Source organism: Pristis pectinata, chromosome 13 (assembly GCF_009764475.1).
Source record: "Pristis pectinata isolate sPriPec2 chromosome 13, sPriPec2.1.pri, whole genome shotgun sequence".
Classification (NCBI taxonomy): Eukaryota; Metazoa; Chordata; class Chondrichthyes; order Rhinopristiformes; family Pristidae; genus Pristis; species Pristis pectinata.
The window spans coordinates 13,330,302-13,351,983 of record NC_067417.1 but is presented as its reverse complement, the minus strand read 5'-3'; the positions used below and the strand labels follow the sequence as shown (position 1 = coordinate 13,351,983).

General features: G+C 41.3%; 1 protein-coding gene across 1 annotated transcript in view; it reads right to left on the bottom strand.

The window, feature by feature from the left end:
* The window catches only part of dusp22a (dual specificity phosphatase 22a), a 119,492-nt gene that overhangs the window by 39,796 nt on the left and 58,014 nt on the right, over nt 1-21,682 (bottom strand). The window contains exon 5 of the mRNA XM_052028491.1: nt 21,271-21,320. Coding sequence (XP_051884451.1) covers nt 21,271-21,320 — 50 coding nt within the window. The remainder of the gene's footprint in view (nt 1-21,270; nt 21,321-21,682) is intronic.

Below are 21,682 nucleotides of genomic sequence, written 5' to 3'. Positions count from 1 at the left end.
GATTCTTGTCTCCCTGTATGGTTCTGAGACATGGACTTTCCACAGCAGGCACCTTGAAGAATTGTAGAATTCCCACTGACTCAAGCCCACAGCCACTCAAGATGGAGAAGACCATCTGGGGTGGCATTGAGAAGCTGAAGTCCACTTCCTTCGAAGCACAGAAGGTCCAGCATAAAAGGTCCAGCATCCTCCACCCAGCCTGCCAGGCACCTCCTGCTCCATCTACGCAAGCTCCCACATTGGCCTCATCAGCCACCTCAAAACCCAAAGAACTGCATTTGAAACAAGTCAAACTGAATCCTAGGGGACTGCCTAAGAAGACTGCCCTGCAGTCCAAGGATCCTGAAGGTGGCAGCACAGGTAGATAAAGTGGTGAAAATGGTATGCAGGATGCTTGCCTTCATTAGTTGGGGCACAGAGTGTAAGAGCAGGGAGGTCTTGGTACACTTTATAAAACATTAGACCACAACTGGAATATAGAGTGCAGTGCTGGTCACCGCAGTGTTGGAAGGGTGTGATTGCACTGGAGCGAGTGGAGAGGAAATACTCCGGGATGAGGAGAGATAAGATAGACAATGAGATGTCAATGAGGGTCCTAAACATTGCTGGGATTTGACAAAAGGCTGTTCCTTCCTCCTTACACTGTAAACTGTAATTTTCAGCAGGTGTAAAATATACCATTCGCACCCCCCCGCAACAAAGGTCTTCATTTGGTAGCACCATTCGCGTATCAATTCCCTCACTCAGGTATATGTAAAAAGATGCATTGGATCTACTCAGCAAGAGAGAGGAATTTAGAGCAATATCTTTATCTGTCATCATTAAAGCAGAAATATGATAATAACCACATGGCGTCATTGACAAGAATTGCTTGCTGTGCTGCCTACCACAGTGAACACGCTTCAAATATACTGTTTATCTCTGGAATGCTTTGAGATATCGGGAGATCGTGGAATGTGCTAGACAAAGCAAAGGTCTTTTTATTATCACTGAGCTACATAACAATTGCAAAATCCTCTGATATTCATTCCTGGAAAGGAATTAATTCAAAGGAAGAGTTGCTTTCAAATTAGTGTGGTATTGGAATCTGAACTGGCGTGCTGATTTATGCCTCCATCATAATGTTGTTTAACGATGAAATGTAACAAGCGAGGGCCATCGTGTGTTTGTCGGGACTGTGCTGTTGAAGAGAGGTGTTTTGACGGGGAATGAGCAGCAGTTCAAAGTGCAACTCATATCTGGATGGCTCTTGTGACATGCTTTACAAGCTCGTGGGCAGCTGAGGAGTGGGTCACCTGGTTCCCTTTGTTTAATTCATCTACAGGGTTTGGTCATCATTGGCAAGGCCAGCACTTAAGCCCAACGCAAATGACCCTACCCTTAAGCTGATGGGTAGCCATTTGAGAGTCTTCCACATTGTCTGGCATTACATAGAGGGCAGACCAGGCAAGGATGGTAAATTTCCTTCCTTGAAGGATATTAATGAACCAAAAGGGTTTTACAACAATTAAATAATTTCATGGTCACCATTTCTGATGATAGCTTTTCACTGCAGGTTTGGACATTTTAATGTACCTAGCTGTTCTGGTGAGATTGCTGCCAAGGTCTTTAGACGCGAGTCCAGACACTGTTCACACCTTCTAGATGCTAGCTTACCACTGTGACATTTAACCAAAGTGATGTAAAGAGAAAAGGAAGATCAAATGAAGTGAAAGTTTAAACTGGGCCCTAGAGAAAGAAGCAAATGTGACCAAGAGGAAGTTAAAAGCCATACGTAGAGTGAGGTGAGGGAAAAGTCACAGATAATCAAGCACACAGGCATTGCTAAACATGAAATAATGCAGTTCCCTTCATGAAAAGAAAGGGGAAAGAAATAGTTTGCATGCATATAGGACCTTTAACAACCTTAGGATGCCCTAAAGTGCCTCAGAGGTGAATTTTATTAAAGTACAGTCATTATCGTACAAAGTAAGGAGCCACAGACAATAGTGAGAGAGAAACTAGATCATCTATTTTTATTGTTTGAAGGAATATTATTACTTAGGATTCTAGGAGAGCTTCCTTCCCCACTTTCAAATATTACCATTCACCAAAGGGCAGAAAGGGCCAATGCTTAGGACTCCTTAACCTTAACAGGAACCAAATGTTAGAGCTTTGTCACTACTTAAACCCACAGTATTGCAATATTAACTGATATTTTATGAGACTGATCCCAGTTTGGATAAACAGAAAGTCATACATCAAATAGACAACCAATTACCCAACAATGCCAACATAAATGAGGTCACCATTAACCAATGCCACAACAGCAGTTCCAACTTTGGCACCAAATTGGCCCCATCTCTTCCAGGACAATTGGGGAACATTAATTCCCTTAAAATCCTAAAAGAATTCAAGTCAAGGGAATTTGAACACATTTATGCTGCTACATTCCCATCAATGTACAAGAATATACAAACATGCAATGACTCCTTACCACCATCAGAATTTTAATTCTTTCATTACTCAGGAACATTTAAGTCACAGGATGACATGGTCCACCAATGTTTTTTTGGTTTTCCCTTATCTTCTCTCCTGTACTTTTTCCCTCAGGTGCACGGTGCTTTCTTTCGATTTCTCAGTCTCACAAACGATAGCAGTCAGCATTCACTCACTGGAAATGTAGTCCTTCTACATTGTCTTTCAACTTTCATCATATTTCTTGCTCTAAGTTCGCCTCACTCAGAAGATACTTGGGCCTGTAGCTTCCTTTCTCAGAGACCAGGTGCCTGATATGTAACATTGTTGTAGACATGGCAACTGCTGGCACAATAAAGAACACCAAGAAAATGTCTGACCATAAGACTCTACAACCATCTCCAGCTCCCATTCAATCATGTGTCACAGACTCTTCCTCAAGTTGCATTTTAAATGCCACTTAAATTTAAGATGTTTATGGTTAGCAGACCCCTCCCAAAAGAAGGGTTGCACATCTGTCCCATAGAATTCATTTGAGGGTGTTAGAGAAGTTTGTGATTTCCTGCCTATTCTGATGAATGGCCATTGACTTGAAATATTAGCTCTGTTTCTCCTTGCACAACTGCTGCCAGACTTGCCAACACTTCTTGTTTTTATTTCTAAATTGCTTTTAAGTGCTTCAGACTGCTCATAGAATCTCAGCTTGGGTTCCGCCAAAATCACTCAGTTCCTAACTTCATTACAGCCTCCATCCAAATATGGACAAAAGAGTTGAAATCCAGAGGTGAAGTGAGAGTAACTGCCCTTGATATCTAAGCAGCATTTAATTGGCTTCAAGGAGCCCTGGCTAAACTGGAGTCACTGGGAATCAGGGGGAAAGCCCTCTGCTGGTTGGAATCATGCTGAGCACAAAGGAAGACTGTTGTGGTGGTTGGAGGTCAATCATCTCAACCACAGGACATCTCTGCAGGAGTTTCTTGGGGAAGCCTCCTGAGCCCAACCATCTTCAGCTGCTTCGCCAATGACCTTCCTTCAGTCGTGAGGTCAAATATCCCATCTACAGGATGCACTGCAGCAACTCACCAAGACTCCTCAGAAAGTACCTGCCAAACCCAGGACCTCTACCAGCTAGAAGGGCACAGGCAGCAAAAGCATGGGGAACACCACCGCCTGGAAGTTTCCCTCCAAGCCACACACCATCCTGACTTGAAAATATATTGCCATGCCTTCACTGTTGCTGGGTCAAAATCCTGGAACTCTTTTCCTAACAGCACTGTGAGTATAGCCACACCTCAAGGACTGCAGCGGTTCAAGAAAGCAGCTCACCGCCACCTTCTCAGGGGCAACTAGAGATGGGGAATAAAATGCTGACTCAGCCTGAAAAGCCCACATCCCTTGAATGAATGTATCAATAAAATCCTTTAGATTGACAAGTGAGTACAGAAAAGGCATTCCCTTCCACTACTTCCTTTCTGTTTACTTGGACCCATTTAGACAAAAGTTTGTCCCATGATGGACTGGATATGCAGATTGTCCTGGAAGAATATCAGAGCATCAGGCACTGAGATAAGAATCCTGGAATGGGGATTACTCTGTGTTCTCACAGCAAAAAAAAACACAAGTTCTGCTTTTTTCATTTTATTCTACTTATAATGGGATCTCCAGCTGTGTAAATACTTGGTCTTACTTACCAATGACGCAATCAATAAAAGAAATGTCTATTTCTAATAAATAAGTGGCATCCAGAATTCTTTGAATAGAGAACCTTTCACTTTGGAGAAGTGGTTCTGGCCAAGCGATTACTCAATTCAACATGCCTGGAAAACAGCCTTATGGTGAGTGTCTGGGAACCAGTACTACTTTTTTCATTCAAGAGAGAACGAAAGTGGTTGGATGAGATTGTTTTCAATGGAGACAGCAGAATTGGCCAGCAATTTTACAACTTTGTGAGTGAATGGTGCTGAAAAGAGGTTGGATAAGTCAGGAAGAATTTTCTGAGATAAAAATACAAAAGGTTAAGAACCAGGAGCAGGAGTAAGGCATCAAGCTCATGAGCTCACTTTACCACTTAATAGGTTCATGGCTAATCTTCTACCTCATTCATTTTCCCATCTGATCCTCATGTCCCTTGAGGACTTCCCAGTGTCCAAAAACCTGTTTGTGTCTTGAATATGTTCAAAGACACAGCATCCTCAGTACTCAGGAGTTGAGAATCTGAAAAATTAACAACTCTCAGAGTGAAATAAGACCTCTTAATCTCAGTTCTAAATGGCCGACTCTCTATCCTGGCACTATGCCCATTATTTCTTGACTCTCTAGCCTGAAGAGACAGCCTCTCAATAATCCTGTCAATCCCTCTCAGAATGTTTTATACATCAATGGGATCACCTTTGCACGTGCTGGTGAAAAAAGACTAATCTCATTCAATTTCTTCCCATGGAACAACTCCTCAACACAGGAATCAATGACTTCAGAGATTCCTCCTGCTTCAAGAGACTTGGCCACTCATCACCATGAATCAGAGGCTTGCAGAGTTGGTGCTCAAGGCTGCCAGGGCAAGAGCTCGGAAGAGAGTGCTATGAACAAAGGATATGTTTTGGTTCATTGAAGGAAGCCATTCATCCCACCATGACTGAGCTGGTGGAAAAGTGTTACCCATCCCAATCCCATCTTCTGACACTACATCCTCAGCCCCATTGTTCAAGTACACATCCAAATACCTGTTAAATATGATTTTTACACACAGTGTAGAAGCGCCATTGCCTTGCAGCAACAGAGACCCACATCCAATCCCGACCTTGGGAACTGCCTGCGTGGACTTTCCAAGTTCTCCCTGTGACTATGTGGCCTTGCTCCCGATGTTCCAGTTCCTTCCCATAGGCCAAAGCTGTGCCACTGTAAATTGCCCCGAGTGTGTAGGTTAGTGGTAGAATCTGGGGGAGCTGATGAGAATGTGAAGAGAAAAAGAAATGAGGTTAATGTAGGATTAGAGTAAACGTGTGGTTGATGGTCAGCATGAACTGGTGGGCTGAAGGGCCTGTTTCATCGTTGTGTCTCTCTATGACGCTATGACATGCCATTGAGATTTTGTATTACATCCACTATGAAGTCTTTATCCCTGCTCCTTCCCTTTCGAGCCCCACTCCCACAAGTGAGCAATGTTTGGAGCAACAACAATGAAATCCATTCCTCCTCTTTGAGGGGTTGGGAAGGGACGGGTGATCAGCAGCAGGCATGGTGAGTGGGCAAATGGTTCAAATTTGACTTCTGAAACAGAGGAAAGCCATGCTCTTAGTAAGGAGAGTTTAAAGGTCTTTTTGGTCTTTGTGAAAGCTTTAGTTTTTGGTGATGCTCTGAGAATAGAATCTTTTTGCCCACTGTCTATAGTCCTTTAAATAGTCTGATGAAAAAATAACACTCATTGTTTCTAATATAAAGACTAGTCTCCTGAATATCTGTCCTCTCCTCCTGTTCATTCTTTTCTAAAGCTTTATGTTTACTCATTTTTAGAAGCTGGATTAATGCAACTAGAGGTTTATAACAGAGACAGAGAGCCATCCTTTGCGCAATAAACTTGTTCTCTGAACACTAAATGAAATCTTTTTCTGCTTCAAATAGTCGTCCAATTTTCACTTAAACTGTTCCAGTTTTTCTCAACCATCTACAGTGACATCAAATTTCACAGCTAGGTTTTTTTATTAGCCCTCTCAGGATCTGCCAAACCACTTACTTGAGTCATAATGATTTATCTTTCATTCAAGTCCAGCTCATCTATCGAGACCAAAATAAGTGAATTTCTGAAGCACAGAACTTCTTATCCAGTACCATCCTCGTTCCTTTACCCTCACACTTTCTTCCCTCTCAACCAACCAACTTCCCACATATGTGGGAAGTTCGCTTTCTACCATAAGCCTAAATTTTACGAGTGCACCTTCTGAGACTCCTTCTTAAAGTCTATCCAGGATTCAGTTCCTGCACTCTTCTGTTCTAATAATTAGTCACATCTGCAAAACCTGGAGAAAAATGCAATTCGTTAAAATTTGCACTCGCTGTCCTTGATTAACCCATGGATTTCCAATGTTATCTGAAATCAAGATTCTATAGTTCACCCCAAGATTACATGAGGCTGATTGGCTGAGATTTACCTGGTTTTCTTTCTCACTCTCTCTTTTTCTCCCCCTGTGTATAATGGCTACCATCCAATTCATCCCCACACTTCGCTGATTTAAAGAGGCTTGCAATATTATGGTCCAAATCCCTGTCACCTCTTCTCTGATTTTTCCAACAAACTATGGTGTGTTCCTTCACAACTTGGTGATTTACCCAACCTGAGTACTCCTAACAATACAATTATCTCTATCAACTGTTCCATACTAGCTATATTCTCATTTCTACTAAATCCCAACGCAAAATATTTGCTTTGAATCCCTCCTTTACCTTCATTCTCCTTAGTTATTCATTCTTTCAGCCCCAGCATCCCTTTTACAACCTATGTGTTTATATCTTTGCTATTTATTTCTATATAATGTGCTACTCTTTTTTTCATATTCCATTAAACTCTTCTAACCTCTCTTTTCTCCTCTCTGGACTTTTTCCTATATTTCACGTAACTATGTTCAGTCTCATTCACCTCTGTCAGGCCTTTCTCTTAAGGCTTAATCTCTCTGACTTAATCTCTCTATTTTTTAATGTAACCCCTTTTGCAAAAAGACAGTGAAATCCAAACATATGTTAAGATAATTTCCCTGAGGTCATTCAAGAACCGATTATATATGGAGGGGGATGGAAACCAGGATGTTAGGACACAAGATGTTAGGGTAGAGGAGGAGGTTTATAGAAACAAGTCCAAGATAGTGTGCAGTGAGGACGGTAAGAAGGACAGGCAGGTGAAAAGTCAGGATAATTTGCTGAACAATAACTGTACAACAAACCAGGATGTTAGGATACAGGATGTTAGGATAGAGGAAGAGGTATATAGAAACAAGTCCAAGATAGTGTGCAGTGAGGATGGTAAGAAGGACAGGCAGGTGAAAAGTCAGGATAATTTGCCGAACAATAGAAGTACCACAAAATCAGTAGCAGATACTGGCCTAAATGTACTATATTTAAATGCACGTAGCATTAGGAATAAAGTAGATGACCTAGTGGCACAACTACAGATTAATAAATACGACATTGTGGCAATCACTGAGTCATGGCTTTATGATGGATGTAATTGGGAACTAACTGTCCAGGGGTACACAGTGTATAGGAAGGGTAGGTGGGTAGGCAGAGGGGGTGATGTGGCCCTGATGGTTAGTAATGATATAAAATCAATAGAAAGGAAGGACATTGGGTCAGAAGAAGTGGAATCCTTATGGGTGGAGCTAAGAAATAGCAAGGGTAAAAGGACAATAATAGCAGTTATATATAGGCCCCCTAATAGCTGTCAGGATGTGGACTATAAGTTGCAGTTAGAAATAGCAAAAGTGCGTCAGAGTGATAACGTTAATTATTGGGGATTTTAACATGAAGGTGGATTGGGAAATCCAGCAAGGCAGTAGATCTCAGGAGAATGAGTTTGTGGAATGTCTACGGGACGGCTTTTTGGAGCAACTTGTTGATGAGCCCACCAGGGGATCAGCTGTTTCGGATTGGGTGCTGTGTAACGAACCAGAGGTGATTAGGGAACTAAAGGTAAAGGAACCATTAGGAACTAGTGATCATAATATGATTGAGTTCAGTTTCAAATTTGAGAAGGAGAAGCTGATAACTGGTGTATCGATATTTCAGTGGAACAAAGGAAATTACAGTGGCACGAGAGAGGAGCTGGCCCAGATTGATTGGAAGAGTAAGCTAGCTGGAAGGACGGCAGAGCAGAAATGGATAGAATTTCAACAAGAAATAAGGAAAATGCAGGATAGATATATTCCAAGAAAAAAGGTGGTTTTGAATGGAAAAAAGGCACAAATGTGGATAACAAGAGGGGTTAAGGCTAAAATAAGAGCAAAAGGGAGGGCATACAAGGAAGCAAGAATTAGTGGGAAAACAGAAGACTGGGAAACTTTTAAAAACCTGCAGAAAGAAACTAAGAAGGTCATTAGGAAAGAAAAGATGAATTATGAAAGGAAGTTGGCAGATAACATTCGAAAGGATACTAAGAGTTTTTTTAAATATATGAAGAGCAAAAGAGAGACACGGGTTGATATAGGACCAATCGATAATGGTGCGGGAGAGATTATAATGGATGATAAAGAGATGGCAGAGGAACTGAATGAGTATTTTGCATCAGTCTTCACTGTGGAGGACATCAGCAATATACTGGATAGTCAGGGGTCTCAAGGAATGGAACTGAGTTCAATTAAGAACACCAGGGAGAAGGTGCTAGGAAAGCTAAATGGACTAAAGACAGATAAGTCTCCCGGACTGGATGAGGTGCATCCCCGGGTTCTGAAGGAGGTGGCTTTAGAGATTGCGGAAGCACTGGTGATAATTTTCCAGGAATCGATAGACTCCGGCATGGTTCCGGAGGACTGGAGGGTCGCAAATGTAGTTCTTCAGTAGAAGAAAGGTGGGAGGCAGCATAAAGGAAATTACAGACCTATTAGCCTGACATCGGTGGTGGGAAAGTTATTAGAATCGATCCTCAAGGATGAGGTTATGGAATACCTAGAGGTGCAGGGCAAGATAGGTCCAAGCCATCATGGTTTCGTGAAGGGAAGGTCCTGCCTGACCAACCTATTGGAGTTTTTTGAGGAAATCTCAGGTAGGGTGGATAAGGGAGAGGCTGTAGATGTTGTGTATTTAGACTTTCAAAAAGCCTTCGACAAGGTGCTGCACAAGAGGCTCATTAATAAGATGAGAGCTCATGGAATTACAGGTAGGATAATAGAATGGGTGGAGCATTGGCTGGTTGGCAGAAAGCAAAGGATGGGAATAAAAGGATCCTGTTCTGGTTGGCTACTGGTTACTAGTGGTATTCCACAGGGGTCAGTGTTGGGGCCGCTTCTTTTTACTTTGTACATTAACGATTTGGATGATGGAGTAAATGGTTTTGTGGCTAAGTTTACAGATGACTTCAAGATAGGTGGAGGAGTAGGGAGTATTGAGGAGACAGGAAGGTTGCAGAGAGACCTAGATAGTTTAGGAGAATGGGCAAGGAAATGGCAGATGAGATTCAGTGTTGAAAAATGTGCCATTGTACACTTTGGAAACAGAAATAAAGGGGCAGATTATTATCTAGAAGGGGAGAAAATTTGAAGTACAGAAGTACAAAGGGACTTGGGGTACTCGTGCAGGATACCCTAAAGGTTAACCATCAAGTCGGATCGGCAGTAAGGAAAGCGAATGCTATTTTGGCATTCATTTCGAGAGGTATAGTGTATAAAAGTAAGGAGGTGTTGATGAGGCTCTATGGGGCACTAGTGAGGCCTCATTTGGAATACTGTGCGCAGTTTTGGGCCCCATATCTTAGGAAGGATGTGCTGATGTTGGAGAGGGTTCAGAGCAGATTTACGAGGATGATTCCCGGAATGAAATGGCTTACATATGATGAGCATTTGTCAGCTCTTGGACTGTACTCACTGGAGTACAGAAGAATGAGAGGGCATCTCATAGAAACATTTAGAATGTTGAAAGGACTGGACAAAGTAGATGTGGCCAAGCTGTTTCCCTTGGTGGGTGAGTCCAGGACCAGAGGGCACAATCTTAGAATTAGAGGGTACAGGTTTAAAACAGAGATGAGGGGAAATTTCTTTAGCCAGAGGGTAGTGAAATTATGGAATTCTTTGCCACATACAGCAGTGGAGGCCCGATCATTGGGGGCATTTAAGGAGGAGATAGATAGGTATCTAATTAGTCAAGGTATCAAGGGATATGGGGATAAGGCTGGAAATTGGGGCTAGAAAGGAATAGTGGGTTTTTTATGCTCATGGAGCAGGCTTTTTTCCCCCATTTCTCATTTTTCTTTTTCTTTTTCCCTTTCTTTTCTTTGGAGCAGACTCAATGGGCTGAATGGCCTACTTCTGCTCCCTTGTCTTGTGATCTTGTGGGAACTAGGAGACATTAAAGTCTTTTTGAATTGATGAACTAACTTAGGTGCCCTTCATCAACTACAAGTATCCCATTGGTCAATGTCTTTGAATTGATAGAACAAACTGAATTTGAAACTTTGATCAATTTATCTCAGATTTAAAATAATAACTTGGATTTTGATGGATTTACACCTCACATCCAGCCTGTATTGTACTTAATAGTTCGGACAGAATGTTTTCTTGAATGTCATTTCTACAATCTTCTCATTTAATTTATCTATTTGATGAAGATTTCCATAAAGTGGAGGCAGAGCTCCAGTGTAAAAACTTGGTGTTCCAAACAATGGTCTAGAAGGAAATTCCACGAAAGGATAATCTAGCAGGGAATCTGGATGGAGTGTAGGAATGTGCTTATTTTTGAGTGTATACAGAGTATAAACACCATCATAGACCCGTTGAGCTAAATAGCCTTTATCCTTGTGAAAATCCATGCAATATTCAGTGTTAATAATCCAATTCCAACAGATTACAGTCTGATAGGATTCATGTTCCATTTCTGTGGCCCACAGCCAAATAAATTAAAAGTATCATCTCTGAAGATCAGAGTGTGAAATAGAGAAGTTTATCTTAATGTCACCAAGTCACGTATCTCCCAAGCAGACTGCACAAGGTCTGTTGTACTCATTTGGATCTACAAATCTGAACAATTCTGGACAAACAACCAACAAGGGGAAAGCTAACACTTCGACTTTCAATTGCTAAGTAATTGACCAAGTGTTCTACTGAGACATGGCCACTTAACCGCTTTATAATTAGCTTGTTAGTATAGCAAGTTATTTTGTGTCTTTCAATTAGTTGCTATGGCTTTCATCCAAACAAACAGCTCTGGATAAGCCAGGGTACTTTCCAATGATAAAATATTCATTCAAGGTATTTGCAAACTGATATAATCCTGGAGGTATGTAACATAGGGTACAGAGGGGGGAAAATACCTTTCATTTTTCACACATTCCATAAAATGAGAGAGATAAAAGAGACAGGAGTGTGTTTGATATATACTCGTACTGGTCATGGAAATGCATTTGGCTCCAAATACTTCCCTTGGACTAACTCCAACATTTAAGCTATTAATGTTTAAACTATGGTGCCATCCCAGAGCCCTTTAGGAAAATAGTGGCAGATCTTTGGATGGAGACACAAGAGACGGCAGATGCTGGAATCCAGAGCAAAAAATAAGCTGCATGAGGAACTCAGAGGGTCAAGCAGCATCCGTGGAAGGAAATGGACAGTCAACGTTTCAGGTAAAGACCCTTCATCTGGACATTCAGATTTTGCATGGTCTCCTGAAACTAGTAAAAGCATTATAAATAGTAACTGATAGGTACCATTGTGGATTACTTCATTCGAATTAAAGAACGCAAGGTACCTAGAGGTACAATTTTTAACAGGAATGAGGAAAAGAAGAGGCCTCAGATGTAATCTGGACATGACTACGTGAAAATAGTAAGACATGGATACGGTCCTATTGCAAGCAGCTGGGATTTGTGTAAATAGGCAAAATGGTCAACATGGACCTAGTGGGCCAAAGGGCCTGTTTCTATGCTGTCCATCTCTGTGCTTATGACCCTATGTTCAGAAGGCCATTAAAAAACACATATGGTATTTTTGGCTTTATCAAGAGACCATAAAATACAAAAGCAAGGAAGTTATTTTAAACCTTTGTAAAACACATGTTACCTGGAATACGACCTCCAAATTGGGACATTGCCCTTTAGGAAAGTTTTCAGAATCTTAGAGGGGGTAGGAGAAGATTTTTACCAGAATGTTATCACAGATGAGGCACTTCAGTGATGTGGACAGATTGAAGAAGTAATTCTTCTTAGAGCAGAAAAGGCCAAGAAACAGACAAAATGATCAATGGTTTTGATAAATAAAAGTAAATTGTATCCCAACAGCAGCAAGTTCAATAACCAGAAGACACAAATTATTGGCAAAAGAAGCAGAGGAAACAATTTTGCACAGTGTGTTCGAATACACTGCCTGAAAGGGTGGATTCAACAATAGTAATAGCAAATGAAAGTGTTCAAAAGGGAAAATGTTACAGAGCTGTTGGGAACAGGCAGGGAAGTGGATAGAGTACTATAAGGCCAGCAGAGCCAGAGTAGGCCAAATGGCCTCCCTCTATGCATAAGCCTTCATCGTTCCATGATTCTAATTCACGAAAATATGGTTGCCTTTCAGTGAAGAAAACAAGCGAGTGCCAAAAGAGAAGTTGGATCAGGAGTTTATTAAATAATATGACTTCCAAATAGCATAACATGTTTTGAAGCTTTAATTGTCAAGCTATTTCATAAACTGCACCTAAACGACTCCAGATATCAAAAGAATGGAAGCACCAACTAATTTACACACTATTTATTAGGCAGAATCCTATCTCTGTCTGAAGCACAGCCAGGAATGACAGGACAAGCATCTGTCTTATTGCTCTGTGATGCAACACTTCCATTCACCAGTCAGCACAGGACAGATAATCACCAAAGGCTGCACACAGTGACACTGCTCTAACGGAGATGATTAAGTACTTCCTCTGTGAATCAAACATGATGACCACAACATTACAATTGACTGAGATTAATGTTATACATTTAATTTCTATCCTGCACTCACTGCGTTTCTCTCAAAAGATTAACTTACTTAGATTGGGAATTTGCTTGTGTCTGTTTCCTCTGCTCTTTCGACTCTGTTTACTGAGTAAATTGATTTTGTTTGCTGTTTGCTGTATTTTATGTCACACCCCAACTTGGATTCACTGGCTAATGCAATATTGTTAATAAATACCCTGTTCCCCAAGATGCTTCCTATACTCTTTGAAAATTAAATCTTGTAAACACTGTATCAATTTCTCCAACCATGCATCAAATTTGTCTTTTAATCCCTTTATACCCACTACCTTCACACTCCCACCTAATCCTCCCAGATTTGGAGTCCAAAGTGAAGCCCCACCACTCCCCCACCCACCATCATCCCCCTCCCCTGCCGTTCTCTTCCCACGCACACTCACCTGTCCAATTAGTTTTCTTCTCCCTTTCCCATCCCCTCCCCCTACCTGGTTGCATCTGCCCGTCATCCCTTCCTCATCAGGTTCCACCTATCACCTATCAGCCTCTATCCCGACTCCCCACGTACTACTATACTGGCCACCTTTCCTTTACCCTCTCAGTCCTGATGCAGGGCAGCAACCCTAAACATTGACACACTTTTTGCCTCTACAGATGCTGATTGACCTGCTGAATTCTTCCAGCATTCTGTTTTTAGTTCATGATTCTGTCCATGTTCATCTCCAAGGAGGAAGGGATAACAAGCTAAGCTAGGTGGATAAAATTAAGGACAATAAAAAAAATGGAACAACAAACTCCAGGTGCTGGATATCTGAAAGCAAAGCAGAAAATGCTGGAAAAACTCAACAGATCAGGTAGCACCTGTGTAAAAGACAAACATTTCATATCCGAGATAAACAGAGTTAAGATCCAGATTAGCTATAATACTGATTGGCAGAACATGTTCAAGCGGCTGAATAGCCTACTCTTGTTCCTGTGTTTCATTCTTCTATCAACCTTCTCTGTTGTAACCATACACAGTCAGGAATTTCGGTCAAAACAGATTTGAATTTGAATCTCCCAGACCAAAAGGAGAGACCTGCTTTTAGAGTGTGTCTTGGAAATTTTCACAGCAAAGGTTTAATCACCCTCTCCAAGTGAGTGCTTGGTATAGAAATACATTCCCTGTGATATCCATTGAACTTGGGTGCAGTTAAATTCTGTTTCTGAAATTCAATTCAATGTGCACGTGTAAACTTCATCATCTGTACAGCAGTGGATCCACTCTCTCTCCCGCACAGCACCCACTCCTCTCTACCCTCGCTCCACCCACTGGCCCTCTTACCCTTCTCTCCCATACCTTGTCCCTCACCACCTTCCCACACAATCCCCTTCACAACATACCCCCCCCCACTCACTGATTCTCCCCTTGAACCCCAATGTATCATCCCCTTCCCTCCACCTCCTCCCACCACAACTCCTTTCCGCACTCTCTTCATCCTCATCTCACCCCACTTCCTCCAACCCTAACCCACATCCACCATAATTTCCCCCTGCTCCCTTCACACCCCTTCCTCCCTCATCCAACCTCTCCCCCAACATCAACCGCCTCTTCAGTAGAAAATGACCAATAGTCCAGCCCTTGTGCCAAGCTGATTTTACTGATTATTGTAGCAACACGACAACTTTCTCATCCCTGAGAGATGTGGCTACAACAAATAGCAGTGGAAAGAATGTGCAGCTATTCCCTAACAAAAGCTCATAAACTCTGAGATTGGCCTCCCAATGCTCAGAAACAGCTTATTAACGTGGTACTGGATTCACACTTGGAGATCTGTATTTTAATCAACGTCAACGAACAGTTAAAGCCAACCACCCTTCAACTGAACAATCTCCAGCAGATGAGCAGAATTCAATCTCACTCCCCACCCTGTGGAAGTGGTGACTTCTGTAATGAATAAACCAGCTGACAAAAACAGGAGAGAGCACTAGATCCATTTGTTCGTTCAGTCCAGCTAAAGAAAAGTAGCTCGATGTTCAGCAGGTACTAAACAGGGTTGCAGTGTTACAATGATTCATTTTTTTTTATATAAGGACAAAGCAACCACTAGGCTCTGGAACTCTTTATGGGTCTATATTGTGTCCCAACTGTTGTCTTGCAGCATTTCCTGTGCAGGTGCAGCCTTACATAACAAACTAAGCTTCACTGCCATGTCCAAATTCAAACCTGCATCCAACATTTCTCTATCTTTCACTCAGAATCCTCTCTATTTGCTGAATCAATCTGAATGCCATGAGAATGAATGAAGAATTATTTGCTTTTTAAGAGCTGAAACTATTATACAGAAACTAAATAAATATAGGGTGTTGTAATATGAAACTAGATCTTTCTTTTTTGCAGTTCATCTCTGCACTGTGACTCACTGATCACTTGAATATCCAAAATAACAGTTGTAACAAATCACCATCTTTTAAGTATGAAATGCTGCCATTAATGCACTCATATCATGTTGTTATGTGTGTGCTCCGGTTTCCTCCCACATTCCAAAGATGTGCAGGTTAGGAGCTGTGGGCATGCTGTGTTGGCGCCAGGAGAGTGGCAACACTTGCGAGCTGCCCCCCAGCACATTCTCAATAACACAAAAAGATGCATTTCACTGTGTATTTCGATGTACATGTGACCAACAAATAAATATTTATATAGCTATATCTATATTAACCTCACAATTTTCAAACATTTCATAGCTGCGGTGTCAGCAGTTCGGGAACTTTAGCTGAAGTCATCAGGATGAGGTACAACTTATTATACACTCATGCACTCAATGGCCTATGGACCAATATAAAAAAATCACATTGTTAACAGTATGCCATGTTGCAATGTGGCCCTCAGCAAGAAACCCCTTCACCAGCAAGAGCCCACTGGTGCACAAAAAGCAGTGTGTTCTTTGTTTTAAGTTGCAAGGGTTCTAGTTTTACTGTTGAGCCTTGGATCCTTGATTGCAGACTTTATGCTGGTGAAATTGCACATGCCTGCACAGTCCCAAATAGATGTTCACACTTATGACAATTGTGAAATCCAACAAAAAAAACCACACGTCTGCAGAAAAGGGTCACTTCCGTAAAAGTAGTGTAGGTCTTCCTTCCTGCGGTATTTCCTCTAGACATAGCGATTGCAAAAGTGAATAAAGTCTTGCACTGACCAGAAAATCATTTCTTGTAAAGAGAGGCATTAGTTCTTTATAATTTTATTCAATGGGCTAAGTCCAGATTTTACTTTATTTTTGGTCTGATGATTGATTGTAATATTCAACAAGAGTGACAGTCTTTTATGAGCTTATGCTCAAGCTTGCTTGTTGAATGCAGCCTAAATAAGCCCCTCATGAGAAGACCTGTCTTATTAAAAACTGTCACTACAATTATTGCCAGCACAAAATATCCATTACATAGGGAGGGGTGGAAAGTGAAAACTCTGTTATAGCTTAAAATTTAATATCAAGAGAAGACGACTAATGTAGTCACTTCTAGAAAGTGCTTATTGCTCCCAACTAAAAAAAGACATCCAATATTGCTTTAAAACCAGCAAAGTATGAAGAAAGCAAAAGCCTTAAGGATCAGTTCTGGAGTCCACACCATAACAAAGTACTGGTTAGGGAATACAGAGCAGATTAATGCAGGATGATACCTGAACTCTTAGAGTTAAATTATGGGCAAAGTTTACATAAATTGTGATTATGTACCCTGGAATTTAAAATGCTAATAGATTATTCAGTTGGAGATTTTGAGATATTAAGGTGAACTGAAAAGAAACCAGTTCCATTGATTGGCGTGATCTAAAAAATTACAACCATGCTCTTCAGGACTGAAGTTAGAAAATACTTCCACAGACAAGGATGACAGACATTTCAACGGTCTTCCCCAAATGGCAACTGAGACTGGGTCAATTATTAATTTGAAAGATGAGATTGATAGACTCTTGTTATCCCAAAGGTATTTAGTGTTATAAGACAAAACCTTGCTTTCATTCAATGTGTCAAGTCACAGTTCAGTCATAGATCAGCCAAATGTCCAACTATTGTTCTTAAGGGAGAATTCAATGAAATTAAAAAAGAATCTTGCATTTACCTAGAGCCCTACATAACATCAGGACAGTGCAAAGCACCTCACAGTTACTACAATAAGTTTGATGCGCAGTCACTATTCAAAGGAGATGGCGAGTTTGTGCACAAGCTTCAAGAAACAGCAAAACAAGAATGACCAGATAGTCTGTTTCAGTGATGTGGCTAGGACTGGAGAAAGTACTTCCCTTTCTCTCCTTTGAAACAGTGCCAGGGATCTGTGAGAGAGGTTCAGAAATTAAAAAAATAATACTGTGAGGTACTGGAAACAAAATATTTATATATTAACACTGTAGATCCAACTGAACTCAACCAATGAGAGTGATGAATCTGAACAATGGACTGTACCTCCAATAGTAGGAAAGGACTTCATTCTATATACCAGAAGAGTACTGACACACTGAGTGAAGACAAGGCTGGATATTAACCCAACTCACTTCAATTTTTTGTGGTTCAGCCAACCACTCATTACTTCAGGATCCATTTTCTATATTTAAATTAAACTACAGGGAAAGTTATTTCTTAAACATCTTGACACTTTCAAGAACAGAGCACACATGACTGGTGAAGAGGAACATTATAATGATTTTCTTTTGGTAGCATGTAAGTACCATCAATCGAGAACAATACATGGTGGGTGGGGGCTAGTCACGGGGAAGTCTAAGCTGCTACTCTTCACCAAAGAAATTATTTCATAATTTCCACTGGGCAAAAGCAAGAAAATCCTCCTTTTCGTAGTGAGAATATGTTGGGGATTCCCATCAGAGGGAATGGTCCAGATCAGCTGTGGATAACATTCATTATACTGGGCTAGCTTTGGTTTTCAAGTGTTGACAATTCCTACTTCTTAAAACTGCTGCTTCAGCTACCATTCCCAAGGCATATCAGCAGTTGGTTTGACCTCTGTACTCTACAACTGTTTCATTGAACAAACTACAGGGAATCCCTAGGTAACAAACACCCAACTTATGGACACTTGTACATACAAATGAGCTGCCATAACATTACTAAATTCAAAAGTCCGACTTATGTACATACATTCATTCCTATGAACGGCAGAACTAGCTTCCCTTCTCTCTCCACATTTAGTAATTATTTTTTCAAATCAGAATTATGTGCTTTTGATGCCATTCTTTACAGCACTGTGGAGGTGTGGGTACCATATTGAGTGATATTGTATATTTTCCAACCTATGGACAGAATCGACTTAAGGACGTCTGTAAAAATGGAACCCATTCGTCACCCGGGGATGGCCTGTATGCATCTTTTGATTAGCTGAAAGACTTTGACCCAGGCAAGAAAAGCAAAACAAATAGGGTAGACTGTCAGAATATTTTTCCCAGGGTAGAAATGTCAAATATGAGAGGACATGCATTTAAGTGAGAGGGGGGAAGTTCAAAGGAGATGTGCGGGGCAAGCTTATTTTACATAGAGAGTGGTAGGTGCCTGGAACAGGCTGCCAGGGGTGGTGGTGGAAGCAGGTACAATAGTGGCGCTTAGGAGGCTGTTAGATAGACACATGAATATGCAGGGAATGGAGGGATGTGGATCATGTGCAGGCAGAAGAGACTTAGATTAATTCAGCATCGTGTTTGGTGCAGACACTGTGGGCCGAAGGGCCTGTTCTGGTGTTGTATTGTTCTATGTTCTTAGTATTAGCAAAGTAGCATAGAGGACTGGACCCACTGGTTGGGTCGTGTGGGGCAGCATTCTATCTGCTCCATTAGAATTCTCAGTGTCTATGTAGACTTCCTTTCATGTCATCCTCTATCCCCTCCAGGCCCAGCTCTCCAACAGTTCTATGGGAGACCCCATCATGGAAATCAGAGGACCATAGGAAATCTGCAACACCAAAGGCTATTCGGTCCTTCGTATCTTTGCCAGTCGAGAAAGAGCTAACCAATCTAATCCCATTTTCCAGAACTTGATCTGTACCCCTGCAAGCCATGGGTCTTCAAGTACACATCCAAGTATTCCTTAAATGAAATAAGGGTTGCTGCCTCCACCACCCTTTCAGGGAATGAGTTCTACCCTCCAGGTGAAAATAAAATTCTTCTAATGCTTCTACCATGTACTTTAAACCTATGCCCCTTGGTTTATGACCTCTCTGTTAAGGAACATAGCTCCTATTTATCTCGATCCCTCATCATTTTTTTTGCTAAATGCCTCATCATAGACTGAAGCCAAAAGCAACTCACTGTGAAAACCGTTGGAACAGATGAGATAATAATTAAACAATGATTAGCCATCTAAAATGCAACAAAAAATAGTGCAACTCAGTTGAAGATTTTACTGAAAATGTTTGGTTCAAAAAATAGCTAATAATTACAAGCACATAACCTACAATGAGGAAAATTACAAGCCAAAAGCTAAATTTATTCAAAACTTGGCAACTGGGATTGAACGTGGATTAAATTTAAGGGGGTGACATTGGCTTCCAAGGTATCCAAAAAAATAAACAAAATGCATGAACACCATCACCTCCTATATTCAAAGGAAATTGAAGGAATGAGGTGACCTCACTGAAGATTCTCAGGGGGGCTTGACAAGATAAATACTAAGAGGTTGTTTCTCCGCACGGGAGAATCTAAAGCTAGATTTCAGAAAAAGGGGATTGATTAAAGGAAATTCTTCTCTCCAAGAGTCATGAGTCATTGGAATTCTCTCCGCAGAGGATGAGATAAATGGATTTTTGGACTGTGCAAATGCCAAGAGCTATGGGGAACAGTCAGGAATGTGAAGCTGAGGCCAATTGCAGACCAGTCATGATCTTATGGAATTGCTCTCTACAACACTGGATTTCCCCAGAGTTCTTCTAATGCAAGTATCTTCCCCACATGGACTACAATGGTTCAAGAAGGCAACTGATGACCAACTTCTCAGGAGCAATTCAGGACAGGACGTAATTTCTGGATTGGTCCTTATCGCAATTAATAATTGAAAGCAAAACTGGTTACTGTTCATATGAATGGGTTCCTTCAATCGTGGACTTTACTTCAGTTCAACATTAGCTGTATACAGCAACAGTGGCATTCCTGGACAGAGTGGGTTGACTGGAAAATTCCACTGCCAGTCCAGTCTGGTATCTGGATTGCTATAAGTGATTGAGACATAACTTACAAATAACTATAAATATCAAAAAACTGTGCATGCTGGAAATCAGAAACAAAGAACAAAAATGCTGGAAACACTCAGCAGGTCAAGCAGCATCTGTGGAAAGAGAAACAGCCTTTACATTTTGGGTCCAAGACCCTTCATCAGAACTCAGAAAGACAAAACACTAAATTGTCTTCCCAGTTCTGATGGAGGACCTTGGATCTGAAATGCTAACTCTCTCCACAGATACTGCCTGACCTGTTGAGTATTTCCCGAGTTTTCTGTTTTTACGTTAGAAATTTATATTTGGCTTCTGCTAATTCTTGGGTTACCCCAACTTCTTATCTACTCTGTACAAATGTGGATGTAACCTGATATAGAAACCTTGCCTTAATAACCTTCTCCCCAGAGATAAACTAAGATCACGAGATTCTGAATCACTCACCCTTGGTGTGAGTGTTTAAATCTTGTGAAACTGTGTTGGAGCCAAGTTTGGTGTGCTGTGTAGCTCCTGTGTTTTCTGTTCTTATTTCAGGTTTCCAGCATCTGCAGTTCTTTTTTTTTGCTTTTAGAGGTTTGATCTCAGCAATATTGTAGGCACAGCATGTGGGAAAGGTTGGGGTGTGGTGCATCTAAAGCGTTCCAGGAACAAGGGAGGAAACGTTAAGACGTAACAATGATGGCAGAGATGATCACTAACAGGAGCCTTCCAAAACCCCAGATAGACTCACCTCTCTGGGGAAAATGACTCCTAAACCCCCTGACACACCAGAAACTCTAATTATAGGCCTTTTAATACGAATATACCATTCATTCTCTTCAGAAATGAAACTAGAAACTAAAGCTGCTGGGGAGGAGAGACAAGATATTCCCCAAAATCACAGCAAGATAAACACTTGTGCCAATGATTTGTTCAATTAAAGAACAAAAATAGGTCGTCAGTAGAGATTTTAATTCATTGTACCTTTGGCATTGGAGATAGTCAATACTTACAGATTCTGGTTTGAAGAATCAGAAGCAGGGATGCAAAGATACTTCATGTCCTGCCAAGGAGAAAGAAACACACCATTAGTGGAGAGCAAACGAGAACTCAACCTCTCTGCCTGCCTTCTAAATATTGAGGAGGGGGCCCTTCCCTTGACATAACTCATTAGACAGCAACGCCTTATGATTCAATAAGCAATCTGCTGGAGGAGCTCAATGGGCTGAGCAACATCTGTGGAGGGAAAGGAATTGTCAATGCTTCAGGTTGAAACCCTGCACCAGGACTCTCAGTCAACAATTTCTTCCCCCCCCCCACCCCCCCCCACAGATGCTGCTCAACCCACTGAGTTCCTCCAGCAGATTGTGCGTTGCTCCAGATTCCAGCATCTGCAGTCTTTTGTGTCTCCAACTCCTCATGATT